Below are 16051 nucleotides of genomic sequence, written 5' to 3'. Positions count from 1 at the left end.
TCCACTTCTTTCAGCTGCATTATGCCATAGAAAACTTCTCTGTATTCTTACCATAGCTTCCACCACTTTTTTAGGTAGTTTGTAAATATACCGACAGATTTGTTAGCACATAATTTATTAGGGAAACTCTTCCTCCTATAGATAACATACTCCCAATCCAAGGTAACAATTTGGCCCTCATGTTGTCAAGAACCGAATCCCAGAATGAAACCCTTCTCGGATTTCCACCAACTATTACACCCAAAAACTTAAAAGGCATACTATCCAGCTTACAACAAGAACTGACTCGCCGCTTGCAAAATTTTTTGATCAGTTTCTATCCCATACATCTTGCTCTTCCACATATTCACTCTCTATCCTGACACCATCTCAAATCCTGAAGGAAGACTTTTAGTGCCCACAAATTCCTCCAAGAGCACTCCCCCAACATAATGGTATCATCTGCAAATTGTAATAAATCATATTTCAATCCTTCATTAATTTGAAACCCTATATATTTTATTATTTAAATAAATCAATAATATGGTATAAAAAATAATGAGTTTTGAGAAAAGAAAAAGTATGCTTTGTTCAAATATAAAGCAGCATATGGTGTCAACATAAATTTAAAGAAGAAGATAAAATAAAACTGACTAAATGAATATGGGGTAATAAAACAAATCAAACGTATGTATAAAAATTTGAGAAAAAATCTTACCAAAAAATAAAAAATAAATTTGAGAAAGAAAATAATTAATTGGTGGCACACAAAATAGGGTAATTTACCGCGTGCATGAATCACGTTCGTATTAAAAAAGGTAACCTAGGCCAACAACTAACCACGTACGTGCATGAATCAAATATTGCGAATGTTAAAAAGTAAATGTCATTGAAACTTTGTTTTTATACATCGAGCGACATAGATGGAATAAACATAAAGAGGCATTTTACCGTTGTAACATGCCAGTTGGAAAACACGTATACTGATATACATGCACCTAACCACGTACGTATATCGAATTTGGTCTCTATATATACAACACGTTAATCACAAAACGAAAATCTCATCCATCAACTTTTCTTCTTTTTCTCTATCAATTTTCATCTTATTCTTTTCAAAAACCATGACTAGAAAGAAGGTGAAGCTTGCTTTCATTGAGAATGATACTGCAAGGAAGACAACTTACAAGAAAAGGAATAAGGGTTTATTGAAGAAGGTTGATGAAATATCAACCCTTTGTGGTATCGATGCTTGTGCGATTGTTTATGGCCCATACGATCCTCAACCTGAGATCTGGCCATCACCGTCGGGAGTTGAAAAGGTGCTTTTGAAATTTAAGACAGCGCCTGAGTTTGATCAAAGCAGAAGGATGGTGGATCAAGAGAGTTTTCTCAAACAAAGAATTTCCAAGGCTGAAAAGCAACTTCAAAAACAACGGGGAGACAACAAAGAAAAAGAGAAAAGCATGCTCATGTTTGAGTGTCTCAGTGCTGGGAACATCGTCCAGAACAATATGTCTGTAGGTGATTTGAATGATCTTTGTTGGATGATTGATCATAATTTGAGGGTGATTGGGAGAAGGATTGAATCACTTGATAGTGAAAATATAATTCACCAAAATCAAAGTGAAAGTCAAGTCATGGCTGCTCAAATCCCAATGGCACAGCCACTGCCACTCCTACCACCACCGCCGCCACCACCAACTGTGTCTGATAATAATGATGAAATTGAAATGATGAGTAGGTTGGGATGGATATGAATTATAATATGATGATTTTATTTTTGTATTTTCTTTTTTGGTGTATGTGAAGATTCCATCATTGGTCATTATGGTGTATTTTTCAAATCTTTTATGTAATTGTGTGTGCTTTGCTTTCAATACTTTTGCACTCTCATTAGTTTTGACGATTAGTTACATTTATCTAAAGTTGCTGAAAGTTGTTCAATTTTTGACGAATTCAAATTATGAAAACACGAGTGAAAGGGTTGTGAAAGTTGAGTCCAAGTTATGAGATACAAATAAGGAAAAATGGAAAAAATTAATTTTGCTTTCAATTTATGTTATTTTAGAGAATAGTGTTTCATGAAGATTGGCTTATTGTGAAATGGAAAAAAGACTAGATAAAGAAGGAATTAAAACCAATGCTTTTTCACAATAACAGTATGCATTTCTCTTTTCTCTTATCCATCGAGATTTAATAGTCTCTTTCATGCAATAACAGTATGCATAAACAGAAAATCATTCGCATGCATTTCTTTAGGTCGTCTGAGTCTTTTACAGCTTTCATTTCAAAAGGAAGTGTGGTTAAGAGTGAAGGGCAGACTAGTGCATGTTGTTAGAACATATATAATTTGAATTCGTGAATCAATGGAGGTTAGGGAAGTGTGGTTAAGAGTGAGGCCAGGGAAGATTAGTGCATGTTGTTAGAACATACAAAATTGAATTGGTGAATCAATGGAGGTTTTGGTGTGTGTCTGGAGAAGATGAAATGAGAGGTTTTAGTGCAAAACTCGGGTTTGTAACCGTTTATGCACTATGTCAAATTTGTCTTTTAGCAGCACCCCTACGAAAGCGCTTTTAGGAAAAAGCGCTGGTATAGGTTTCGCTAAAAACAAAATTAAAAAACACGCAAAAAAAGCGCTCTTATATGGGGGTTACGAAAGCGCTTCCAAAAAGCGCTGGTAAAGGGACGGGTACGAAAGCGCTTTTCAAAAGCGCTCTTATAGGTGGGTTTTGAAAGCGCTTTCAAAAGCGCTGCTATAGGGGGTTGGGTACAAGAGCGCTTTTACCCTAAAAAGCGCTGGTATAGCCATGTGTACTAAGGCGCTTTTCAAAAGCGCTTTCATAGATGTTTTAAAATTAAAATTTCTGAAAAACAAAATTAGACAGAACGCGCGTTTGCCCCAATCCCAAATTCCCTCTTTCTCTCAGAATCCAAAATTTTGTCGTCGGAGAAGAAGACCAAGACCATTTCACCACCGGAGAAAACCCACCGTCTTCGTTGCCACTGTCTTCGTTGCCACCGTGTTCGTTGCCTGTACCATTCCAAATCAGAAAACCGTGAGCCACCGGAGAAGAAGACTAAATATATCGTTTGGTTCTGTTGTTGAGGAAGAAGATTCACCATCTCAACCACGTTAGAGGTATGTTTCTTAAGGATTCTAGTTATCTCGGTGTCCTAAAGGTTAATTTCATCGGCTTGTGATAGAGCTTTATACCTGTATGACCTTTGAATTTTTTTGAAGCCTTGGTATGTATTCTTGTTTCTGTTTTCAGTGGCTACCTCGCAAAAAAATTCCAAAATAAAGCTTTAGACTTGTTTTATTATAAGTTTTTTGAGCAATATCTTTTGAATGTAATAGTGAGGTATTCTTTGTGTGTATTTTTAGTCTGAAATTGTTTGTTAGTCTTGCTGTGAGATTAGTTTTTATGTTACTTAGATATTATTATTTGTTTTCTGATTTCCCTATTTGTTTAGGATTAGGACCTGTTTGGATTGACTTTTTAAAACTTATTTAGTGGCATACTGCCTTATGAGACTGGTTGTGAGAGTTTAAGAAAAAAGTTTACAATATATCCATAAACTGTTTTCAGCTTATTTGGTATGCTCTCCCAGATATCTTATGAATACAACTTATAGCTTATATGAAAACAATCTGACTATATTTTATCTTTTGTTATATAATAAATTCTTATACATAAGAACTTATATGATAAATACCTATACCATAAGCACTTAATTATGTTTTTTATCCAAATAAAACCTTAGTCTTTTGAATGAAGTCAATATCAAGCATATTTCACTATAATTATATTTCTTATTATAAGCATATCTCATAACTTCATTTGAATAGCTTTTGCGACAACTTTTTGTGTGCTTTCTCGTTAGACATTAATGCTGCTCCATTATGAAAATACATGCTAAATTGTTGTTTTCTCATGAGATATAATTGCTCCACCTTGATTTCTCCATTTGTATGACTCGACTATGATTTGTGGTCGTTTTCACGACGATGTTTTGACATGGGTAGTTGCTGCCCCGGTTTCTAAGTAGGTGTTAAACTTTGATTTACCTTGCGGTACTATGTATCTAGATTTGCTATAACATCTGGGTGATGATTAGTTTGATTTCAGATCATTTTCTTAGCCATGTTATGTCATTATTTAAGTTGGAAGAAATCAAAGAGGATTTGTGTCAATTTTATATTCATCAGCTATTCATGCAGTAGGATTTGTGTCGATTTGAAGTATAATATTATAGTACTCTAGGATATATGGTTACTAACTTTGTTCATACTGTTTCCAATATTTGAAGTATAATATTGTTGATGTTACAGATTTAGTTTGTTTGACATGAGTTAGTTACATGTGAAACTTTCTGTATTCATACTTTACATGATTTAGTTTGTTTGACAGGAACTATAATGATGTATATATATAATTTTGGATATTATAATGGTATTATATTAGTATATATATAGTCCTACCTATGGTTGAAAATATATCATCGAAAATATATTACAGGTCGAAAATATTACAGGTTGAAAATATATTACAGGTCGAAAATATTACAGGTCGAACTGGGAGGCTGAAATTACAGGTTGCACTTTAAAATACCTCATTTAGCAACGACAACGCTTTTAAAAAACGCTCTTAAAGGGCCACGTACTAAAGCGCTTTATTACTAAAAGTGCTGCCTAAGATTAAAAAAAAACATAAAAAATAAAAAAACGCAACCTACGAAAGCCGCTTTTGGAAAAGCGCTCTTATAGGGGGGCTACCAGAGCGCTTTTTCTGGAAAAAGCGCTCTTATAGGGGGGCTACCAGAGCGCTTTTCTGGAAAAAGCGCTCTTATAGGGGGGCCTACCAGAGCGCTTTTCTGGAAAATGAGCTCTTATAGGGGGGGCTACCAGAGCGCTTTCAAAAGCGCTTTCGTTACCTACGCCAGCGCTGGCTTTGGCAGCGATTTAAAGCGCTCTAAAAGGCCAAAAAAAGAGCTCTAAAAGGCCTTCCGCGTTGTAGTGATGGCAAACTTCGTAACTAGTTACCACTCAAATGAAACAGAAATAAAAATTAAAACAACTTTTTGCGTAACCAGTTGTGGGCTTTTGGGTATCACATGCATTTAGGTGATGGTGATGGAATAAATTGCATTGGATAAGCCTTACATTGCTATTGTTATTGAGTGTGACTGACGGTTTTGTTTTTGAACTATCACCATGTATGCCTAATTTCACCATTATTGCATCGTGAGTACCATGGAATAGCACTTTTATGTTTCATTTTATTTTAGAGGAACAAAATGCCCTGAACTGTAACACCATGGGTTTGGGGCATTTGTGTTTATTTTTTTATGTTTTGGACTACAATCCTCATATGGATTTGTTTTTAGATATTATTCAGAATAATTATATGTTTATCTTTACTTTCGTTGTCTTTTTGTTAAATGAATGGTATTTGATCGTATTATTGTGACGAGTAACATCCTAAGTGCAAGTTCATTTATAAATATTTTATTGTGGGGTTTAGGATGTTACAGTTGTCACCTTGGTGACGACTTGGTCGTCACGACAGTCATGGGCTATATTTATGTATATGTGCGATGAATATAATTACATGTGTTTGTGTTGTGTTGTGTAGTGTAGTTCGGAGTGGGAACTAATGTGAGTGCCTTATGGCATGTTGTATATTGTTAGAACTGGAACCATATATGTTGTTACATTAATTGTATGTCAGCATTTTGAAAGAGGCAAGCCACGTGTTCTAAAGTGGGGACTAATGGCTAGTCTTGGGTTCAAAAGTGGATACCTAGGGTTCATAAGTGGGGGCTTGGTTTGGATGAGGAACCATTATTGATTGGAAGAGATAAGTAACAAACCTCTAATATCCAAATTGGTACCACATGCGTAGAGTCGAGTTATGAGTTACATTGCATACATAAGGGTTATGTGAGATGATTGTTGTGTTGTTGTGTAATTGAATATGTATTGTTGATTGTGCGATTCATGCTATCCTTGCATTATTTTATGACGTTAATATATTATAGTGTATTCTCCCTCTGTTGTAGTTTGTTTTATGTTGTTTTGTACAATGTTGTACATATATTCAGAACGAGTAAGTACTTCAGTGAGTTGGACGAGGACTATGAAGCTCTCTTCATTTTATTTTTTGTTTTATCATTGTTAGTTGGAAAAATTTCTCTGATCTGTAACATTGGGGAATATGTCATTTTAATTTTTTTTGTTTATGTGTGAATTTGGTTAATTTCATTAAGTTCTTAATTTGAGAATATAATGGAAGTTTATCCTATTTATCTGAGTTTCATTGTGAGTTTCTGAAATGAATTTGGAAAGTCTGTTTGTTATGACGAGTAGCATCCTAAAATGATGATTTTATTCTTTTAAATGAAAATCAGGATTTTCGGGTGTTACATCCAACACCCCACCCGAGGGACTTAGGGTCTCATTAACCGAACAACATATAGCTTCGGTTGAGAGATTTAGATCTACCAGTTGGGCTACATATAACTTCTTCTTAGGGACTTAGATCTTCTGGAATGATTAAACTCTTGCCTGATGAAATTAGGGTTTTCTCGGACAAGATCAGACATAGAAATCACGCCCAAGAGGCTCTACCAAAGTTTATAATAGACTTAATCACAGGTCTTATATGAGGGCTTGATAAACATCCTACCTGAGAGGTCCAAAACCTCGCCTTAAGCGCTTATGGTCTCATCTACTAGGCTGATTAAACTCTCGTATGAGGAACTTAAGGTTTCCTTGGAAGACATAAGACATTAAAATTACACCTAAGAGGAGCAACCAAAGTCTAGCCTAAGAGAATTCATCTAAAGTCTTGTCTTAGGGCTTGATATAAGTTCCATCCAAGAGGTCCAACACCTCCTTGGATGATTAAAATCTTGCCTGATGGAATTAGGGTTTTCTCGGGCGAGATCAGACATAGAAATCACCCTAAAAAGGCACAACCGAAGTCTAGCCTAAGATACTTAATCACAAATATTATATGAGGGTTTGATAGAAGTATTGTTGGAGAGGTCCAACACCTAATTTGAAGAATGTAGGGATTAACACCCCAATAATTAAATTTAATTATTTAATTATTATTTGATGTTTTTGATGGGATTATGTGATGCGTGATGTTTATGTTGATGGGTGTCGGGTAGTAGAATTGAGGTGTTAATTAGAATAATAATATAAGTAGTCTAATTAGCATAATTATTATTTAATAAAATAAAATAAGATATATTGTGAGGCAAGTTAGTAAGGGCGGAAGAGGAAGTTCATAAAAAGGGTCCGAAGGCGAAGTTATATGATGATGATGATGATTATTGTATAGGTGGTTGATCACATGAAATAGATTTAAATCCTCCAGCAACATGATTTAGAAGGTTTAGGTTGATGAAGATGATTGGGGATATGATGAATGCATGTAATTTGATGTTTACAAAGAGTTAAGCATGTTAGAACTAGGATTATAGAGCTTAAATCGCAGAAAAAGAGTGTTTAAAATCAATCTTTTGGCAAAAGATTGGGACTGTATTGATGCAGGTTGCACAGGAAATTTCTGCAGAATCGCAGAGCCCACTTAGCACGGTGGAGCCCGCTTAACGCGCACTCTATGAAATAAAATGGGTCTGATTATAGTAGGTAGACCGCTTGGCGTGGTACCTAAAATTTGAAAAAATATATTTTTAAAAATTGATTTCAGAATATGGTAACTTATATTTTATTAGAATTTTTGGGAGTTTTATGGAATTTACTATGCACATTTGGGTAGGTTTATGGGACATTTTGTATGCAACTTGACTTTGTGAAATCTTATGTTTCTATATTTGATTTGGTGAATGTTAATTGTGTGGATTGATAACATAACTATTTGGTGATTTGTGTGTTGAGTTGAATAAGATGCTTATGATGTGTATGTTGAATGATGACATCAGGATGATGAAAACATGAATGATGATGCTATTTTAACTAGCCGTGGTCGTTGATTTTATGACGTTGAGCATCATGCATTCATAGCATAATTGTAGGACGGATGTCTAGTGATGTTGTAGTGCGTTTGGTCAAGCGTTGGCCTTAATCCCATTGTGTGGATTAAGTGCATTTTATGTTGAGCTCCGGTTTCAAGCGGGAATCGATCATATGATGGGGATCTTTGGAGAATGATGACGGAGTCATCAGTGATGAATCGGTACCACATGCATGAGTCCATTGTTGTGATGATATATGATTTGATGATTTGACTCTTTGTGAAATGATGTACCTAATTGATAATTGTTATTGAATTATAGAGTGACGTTTTGAATAGACGATGATGTGCCGGTGTGGGTAAGTAGGTGAATACGATGAATATGTTGTCTCAGTATATGTTTGGTTGGTTATTTGTTTACAACTTTTATATATATTACTTATGTCTTACATAATGATCATGAAATAATCACCCTTTCTGTTTGAATGTTGCCTCCACGTGGGTAACGTGCAGGTAATCAGGAGTAGTTCGTTAAAGTTTAGGAATAGCTTCATAGCATCCTTTTTCTGTTGTTTATATTGAAGGGAGTCTTGCTCTGATATGTAACCTCGGGGATGGGTCGTTGTGTTTTAGAACTATTATGTTCACTTTAAGTATTTGAATTTGAATTACATGTTGGTGTTGATATTTGATGTTATAACTCATGAACCATGAGATTTATTTGATGTTTTAAGAAGATCTTCCTAAAGATGTTTGAGTTGTGGATTCCACTACAAATTATTTGAATAAAAATGTTGAACTGTCATATGATGTTTGGTTTAAAATGTATGCAACCCGTGATACAGAGCAGGACTATTGTTTGTGATGTTTGTATGACGATGTGACACCCTTGTTGGTGATTTTATTGATGTTTGTTCATATTATATTACGAATACTCCTTATGTGTGAGAAGGGTGTTACATTTGTGGTATCAGAGTAGGTCGTCCGTCCGACCTAGTTATTGAGTCTGTAGTGTTACAGTTGGATTACTGTCGGTAGATATTTCTAACCTTGATGCTAAATTTTTGGTGTGAACAGAGTATGGCTAGAAGGAATGATGCCGCATAGTTTAAGTATGTTCTAGATGGAGAATCCGTCTACCTTCAAGGGTAAGTACGATCCTGATGAAGTGCAAGAGAGGCTTAAGGAGATCTAAACGATCTTCCGGGTGATGGACTATTATGCAGCGCAGAAGGTACGCTATGGTACACATATATTGGCTGGTGAAGTAGATGACTAATGGGTTAGCACTCGTCAGAGATTGGAGGTTGTTGGTGAAGTGATTACTTGGGCTGTGTTCACGAGGGAGTTCCTCAGGAAGTATTTTCCCGAAGAGAGGAAAATCGTATCATGATCGTAAGAAGCCTTATGATTCTCCTGCTAACAAAGGGAAGCAAAATGTTGCTGATGGGAAGAAGACAAATGGGGGATGAGCTCCTTTTACTGTCATATGTTGTAGATATGGTGAACAAGGCCACCGTTCAACGAGTGTAAGAACAAGGTGCTTATATGTTACAGATGTGGTAAGACCGGTCATCGTGTTACTAATTGCAAAGACGATGGTCAGACTTGTTTTAATTATGGTGAGCAGGGTTATATCAGTACCCAGTGCTTTGACTAATGGTAGAGTGTTTGCTTTGAGTGGGGATAAGGATTCAAAGAAGGACAACTTGATTCGAGGTACTTGTTTTATTAACAATATCGAATTGGTTGCTATTATTGATACTGGTGCTACTCATTCGTTTATTTTGCTTGATTGTGCTACTATGTTGGGATTGCAATTGTCTTCCATGGATGGTAGTATGGTAATAGATACTCCTGTTAGTGGTTCTGTTACTACTACTTTTGTTTGTAAGGGACGTCCTTGGCTATCTTTGATAAGATCTTTGTTATGGATTTGGTGTGTCTACTCTTGCACCAAATCGATGTGATTCTTGGTATGAACTGGTAGGAGTTCAACTATGTTCATATTAATTGTTTTAATAAGATGTTGAGGTTCCCCAAGTTTGGTGATAACGGGGAAAAGATGTTTTTTTCTATGGTAGAAGTCAGATGTGTTTGCTACATTTCAGAGTTTCAAACTTATGGTTAAAAAAGAAGTTGATTGTAAAAATAAAGGAAGAACATAAATTTATTGTCAAATTAAAAAAGATCTGATAATGGAACTGACATAAATTTATTGTTCCTTACACTCCACAACAAAATGGAGTGAGTGAAAGGAAGAACATGATAGTTATGGAGATGGCTCGATGTTTGCTTTCCGAGAAAGATATTTCTAAAACCTTTTGGGTTGAGGGTGTCAACACCTCAGTGTACTTGCTGAATTTGTTCCAACCAAAGCCTTGAAGGAAAAAAAACCCTTCGAAGCATGGTATAAAAGAAAGCTGTCTGCTCAACATTTAAAGATATTTGGATGTGTGAGTTATGTCCATGTTCCAAATGTGAATAAATATAAATTGGAAACAAAGTATGTGGCTGGTATACTTTTGGGGTTCAACAGTAACTCCAAAGTGATCGAATTTATAATTTGGAGACCAAAAAATTCTCTTAGCTGAGATGTGAAATTTGATGAGTTCACAAAATGAAATTGGAAGAAAAGTCAAGCTGAAGGTTCAAGTAAGGTATTTTCCATGGAAGATAGTTTGGAGGATCAAAATTCAAAAGATGAGGGAGAAAATAATGACAGTGATGTTGATTTTCCAACCAAAGGTACTTGATAATTGGTTGATATTTATGCTAGGTGCAATGTATCTACGTTACAGCCTACACGGTATCATGAAGCTACTAATGTTGAGGAATGGGACGCTTCCATGCAGGAGGAGATGACGATGATTGAGAAATATCAAACAAGAAAGCTTGCAGACAAACAAAAAATCAAAAGATTATTGGTCTTAAGTGGGTTTATAGAGCCAAACTCAATCCTGGTGGTTCTATAAATAAGCGTAAGGCCAGATTGGTGGTAAAAGGTTATTTTCAACAACACGGTGTTTATTTTTCAGACACTTTTGCACCTGTTGCAAGACATGATACAATTAGGTTGTTGGTTGCCTTAGCAGCAAAATTGGGATAGAAAATTTATTATTTTGATTGAAAATTCTAGTAATCAGGTAATCGATGTTGTATCGGATGTAATGACATCAACTACTGAACAGATTATTACTTTTAGCAGTAAGTAGATAAAAACAGTAAACATCACTGGGAATTGTTTACCCAGTTCGGTGTACAACAACACCTATTCTGGGGGCTACCAAGCCAAGGAGGAAATCCACTATAAGCAATATTAATTCAGAGTTAAACAACCAGTTTACCCTATTCACTCAAGACCTACCTAATGCAACTTCAATCTAGTGCTAGACCTGAATTCCTACTCACCCCCCCAATCACTGCAGTGGTGACAAACATAGAACTATGAAAAGCAAATTGAAGATGCAGTCCAAACAAATCTTGATCTTGCTTAAAAGCTTCAATCAAGAGACACAACACTCGTGCTTAAAAGCTTTGAGTGACACAAACAATTACAACTCAAACACCCTAGTCCAATGCAATCAACAAAGTGATAATTGCTTGGCTCACATGAAAAACACTAACACAAACACACGTGAAAATAACACACTGCACAGAGTTCTTCACGTAAAAATCTCTGCCTCTAAAAGTAGGATTAGCAATCTTCTTATAGGCAACACTTGGGCCTTCCAAACATAAATTAGGGTTAACCAAGTTAACCTAATTTCCACATCATCAGGGTGTTAACTTATATGTGTTGTAGACGAAATCTTCTAGAATACCCATTCAGCACAAAATATAAAGTTTCCTATAATGTAGCCTGAGATAAATAAGGAAACATAACATCTAAATATAACAGCCACTGCTGTTAATTACTGATGTCATGACATCGATCATGACATCCAATTAAATCTTGTATTAGCACAAACATATAAACCTGCAAAACACTACACATAGCATGTTATGACATTAGTCGAGACATCAAAACACAGGAATGGTTTACCATAAAATGCAGCCAATATGAAAACATCTACATTGATGTTAAATCAGATGTTTAAAATAGATTGCTTGATGAAAACATTTATGTCGACCAACATGAAAGCTTTATGGTTGTAGGAAGTGAAAATAAATTTTACAAGCTTCACAAATCGCTCTATGGCTTAAGACAAGCACCAATATCATGGTATTGCAGAATTGATAACTATCTTTTGAAAAAAGGTTTTAAAAGAAGTGAAAATGAGGCTACTTTGTATGTGAAGAGGTCACAGAATAAAGTGAAACTAATAGTGTTGATGATATGTTGACTATAGGGATTGGATCCAATTCTCTAAGTCAATTCAAACAAGCTATGGAGAATGAATTTGAGATGACAAATTTGGGTGAAATGAAATATTTTTGGGAATGGAGATCTTTCAGTCAAGTGTCAGAATCTTTGTTTCTCAAAAGAAATATGCTTTGTAGGTATTAAAGAAGTTTCCTATGGCTAAATGCAAGTCTGTTTCCACACTTGTGGTTGTGAATAAAAAATTATCAAAGCATGATGGTGATAATAGTGCAGATGCTTCTATTTATAGAAGTATAATTGAAAGTTTGTTGTATCTTTCAGCGACCACACTTGATATAATGTTTGCTTCTAGCTTACTTTCCAAATTCATGCATTCTCCAAGTTAAGTTCATTTTGGTGCAACTAAGAGAGTTTTGAGGTACAAAAAAGAATGAGTGATTATGGTTTGTGTTTTTAAAAAATGAGAGTTAAGACCTCCTAGGATATGCATATATCGACTGGGCTGACAGTGTAGATGATGCAAAAAGTACCTCTAGTTATGGTTTGTTTTTTGGCAGTGTTATGCTCTCGTGGAATTCAAAGAAACAATAAATTTTCGTCCAATCATTAGCTAACGCGGAGTATATTTCTACTTCTGCTTCAACAAATTAAACTATTTCGTTAAGGAAAATTTGAACAAATGTGGGACAATTTCAAAACAAAGCTACTGTCATGTCGACGCGGATGCTAATTCTGCTATAGCCATAGCTAAGAACTCAGTCAAGCATGGAAGAACCAAACACATCCAGGTTAAATATCATGCTATTAGAGAAGCTGAAAAGTAAAAAAAAATAGTCTGTAGCATTGCAATTCAAAAATTCAGATTGCAGATATAATGACCAAAGCACTTTCTAAGGGAAAGTTTGAAGAATTGAGATCAATGCTTGGAGTATTCAAGAAAAATATCAAAGAAGAGTGTTAGAAATGGATAGTTTATAAAAGTTGACCAAAGCACTTACTATAATGATTAGATTCTTACTTGTTAAGATAATAAAAGTTGACCAAAGCGAATGATGTCTACTATCTAGAGTAGATTTGCTTTGGATTTTATTTCTACTTCAACAAGCAAGTTTATTGCATAGCTCTATATATTTTGTAGTATTTTTCAACTTTTGGCAATTCAATAACATAATCTTTTCCTTGAAAAAACTTTATTATTTTATGATTTCTATTAATCTCTTTTTAGTGTAGGAAATACTTTTTTACATCGGGCGAAAAGTACATTTTACATCGGGCCTGGGTCCGATGTTAATTCTAAGCGATGTAGTACATCAAAGATATTTTACGTCAGGCCACAACCCGATGTGAAAAATCCACATACTACATCAGTTGAATGTTATGTCTGATGTGAACAAAAAATCCAATTTTTTTTAAAAAAATATATTCAATATTTAATATCCGATGTAATATATTGTTTTTAACATCAGTTGCCCCAATGGTTCGATGTAATATATTGTTTTTAGCGAAATCAATGTGTTTTTCCTTATAACAAGATCCCTTAAGAAGGCCCACAATGCGTAACATTTCTCACATAAGGTATTATCTAGGCCCGATGTAAAATCCCTTATAACAATGTTTTTATTTTATTTACAATTCTGTCACCGCCTATTTTTCTTATTTACAATGCTGCCATTGTGTTATACATTTTCATTTTTTCATATATTTTTTATATTGTTGGAAATAAATGTCTGATGTAAAATCTTTTGACAAATATTTACCATATCTTTTATTTTTCTCACAGTAAGAAGGGGAACTAAAGAATTCTTAATGATCACAACGGTGTTTGGTATGAACTTTTGTCCTACAAATGATGGTGAGAACAAATCTAAAATTTTAGATGTTAGTTGATTAGTAAACAGTAGAAAGAATTCATTATGATGGAAGAATTTAAGGATGGCTAGTGGTTCTATGGAGGGGGAGCAAAATTGTTTTTCACATAGTATCCCATGCAAGTAAGGAAATGGGCAATGTATTGATTTTTGGAGGGACATGTAGATAGGTCATGTTCCTTTGTACAATCGGTTTTCAGATTTATACTTGTGTGCTTGTCGAGGTATAAGTCCAAAGTTACCTCGCTATCTGAAGCTAAAGGTATGGAATTGGAGGTGGTATTTAAAATCATGCATTTATTCACACCAAATCAGGAATTTGAGGATTATTTTGTGCAATGAAGAAAAATACATGGATTTTCTATTAAAGCTAGTTATTTGAGATTGGATGATATTTGTACTGCACAAACACAGTGGAAAAAGACCATACTTTGAGAGATGGCTAAGTTGTTAAATTCAAATGTTACAAGTAAAATCCATTTGTTCGGTTGGAGATTAATTCTGAACAGACTCCCTACCAGAGTTAAACTGTCTAGAAGAGGAGTAATCTTGTAGAAATGACTCTGCATCTTTTTTTTTTGCGATGTTCTGTTGTATTTCAAGTATGGAGTAAGGTGTATAAGTGGATTGGAATTCTTCGGAGGAAGAAACAGAATTGTTAGCAGATAACATAAAGCGGTTTCAGCAAAAATTAAAGGGAAAAGCTAAGAAAACAGCATAATTTATTAATATATATTTGCTTATAAAAAAACACGGGGTATAAATTCATCACATAATTTACACTAATATCCATTTTTTTATTTAATTTCAACTGTTATGATGCATTTTAACAACATGAAAATTTCAATAAAAAGTTAATTTACATTAGCATTTTAATATTAATTTCCCAAATTTTTGAAATATAATTATTTTATAATTAATTTTTAATTAAAAAAATTATTATTTTTTTCCTTTTTTTGGTCATATTTTCAGTTAAAATTTCTTTCTTTGTTCATTTCTTTCTTTCTTTGTTAATTTTTTCAATTTACTCAAAGGATATGCATTCAGTTGTTCGTTTTATTTTATATTATAAATCAACGTGCATGAATCTATAGGGATTATGATTCTTGATACTAAATGTCATCCTTGCTTGGATAAGATTTTATACTAATATTGCAAATTGTTAAAAATTAAATGTCATGATAAAAGCTTCCATTTTATACATCTATATGAATGGAATAGAAATAAAGACGCATTTTCAGGGCCGGCCCAACACATCTTGAGGCCTGAGGCGAAATTTAAAAGTAAATATTTTTAATATAGTAAAAAAAAATAAAAAATTAATATAATTTAGATGTTTTAAGGTGTAAAATATTAAATTATTATAATTAATTTTATTTAATATTTTATTTTAATTAATAATACAATTAACTCATTTAAACATTCTTCTCATTGGTTAATAAATAAGACATAATTGAAAAACAATTTCACGATTATAAAAGAAAATATTTAAATATAAAGTTTAAAAAAATTATTATTAATTTTTAAAATAATAAATTGAAAAATATACATCGTAGATGTTTGTTATTATTATATCTTTCAAATAGGTGTTGTTTTTATTTAATTAATATATAATATAATTTAAAAAGTTATTTTTTAAAAAAATCAATTAAATAGAATTACATATATATGGAATAAAAATGTGAGGCCCTAGGCGGTAGCCTTGGTGGCCTACCCCTAGGGCCGGCCCTGCGCATTTTACCGTTGAAAGAAATGCCAGTTGGAAAGAGACATAGGAATGTCGAGTTTGGTCTATATATACAACACATTAATCACAGCCGGAAAACTCACAACCATCTTTTCTTCTTTTTCTCTATCAATTTTCATCTTATTTTGTCAAAACC

The 16051-nt window shown here is 34.0% G+C and overlaps 1 protein-coding gene across 1 annotated transcript; it reads left to right on the top strand.

Annotated features, from left to right (window-relative positions):
* Positions 1-1103: 1103 nt before the first annotated feature.
* Positions 1104-1810, top strand: LOC131656347 (agamous-like MADS-box protein AGL80). The gene has a single exon (XM_058926082.1). The coding sequence runs from the start codon at positions 1104-1106 to the stop codon at positions 1737-1739; it is 636 nt and encodes a 211-aa protein (XP_058782065.1). The 3' UTR covers positions 1740-1810.
* Positions 1811-16051: the final 14241 nt, after the last annotated feature.

The sequence above is a fragment of the Vicia villosa genome, linkage group LG3, assembly GCF_029867415.1.
Source record: "Vicia villosa cultivar HV-30 ecotype Madison, WI linkage group LG3, Vvil1.0, whole genome shotgun sequence".
Taxonomy (NCBI): Eukaryota; Viridiplantae; Streptophyta; class Magnoliopsida; order Fabales; family Fabaceae; genus Vicia; species Vicia villosa.
This window is presented reverse-complemented; position numbering and strand designations above follow the sequence as displayed.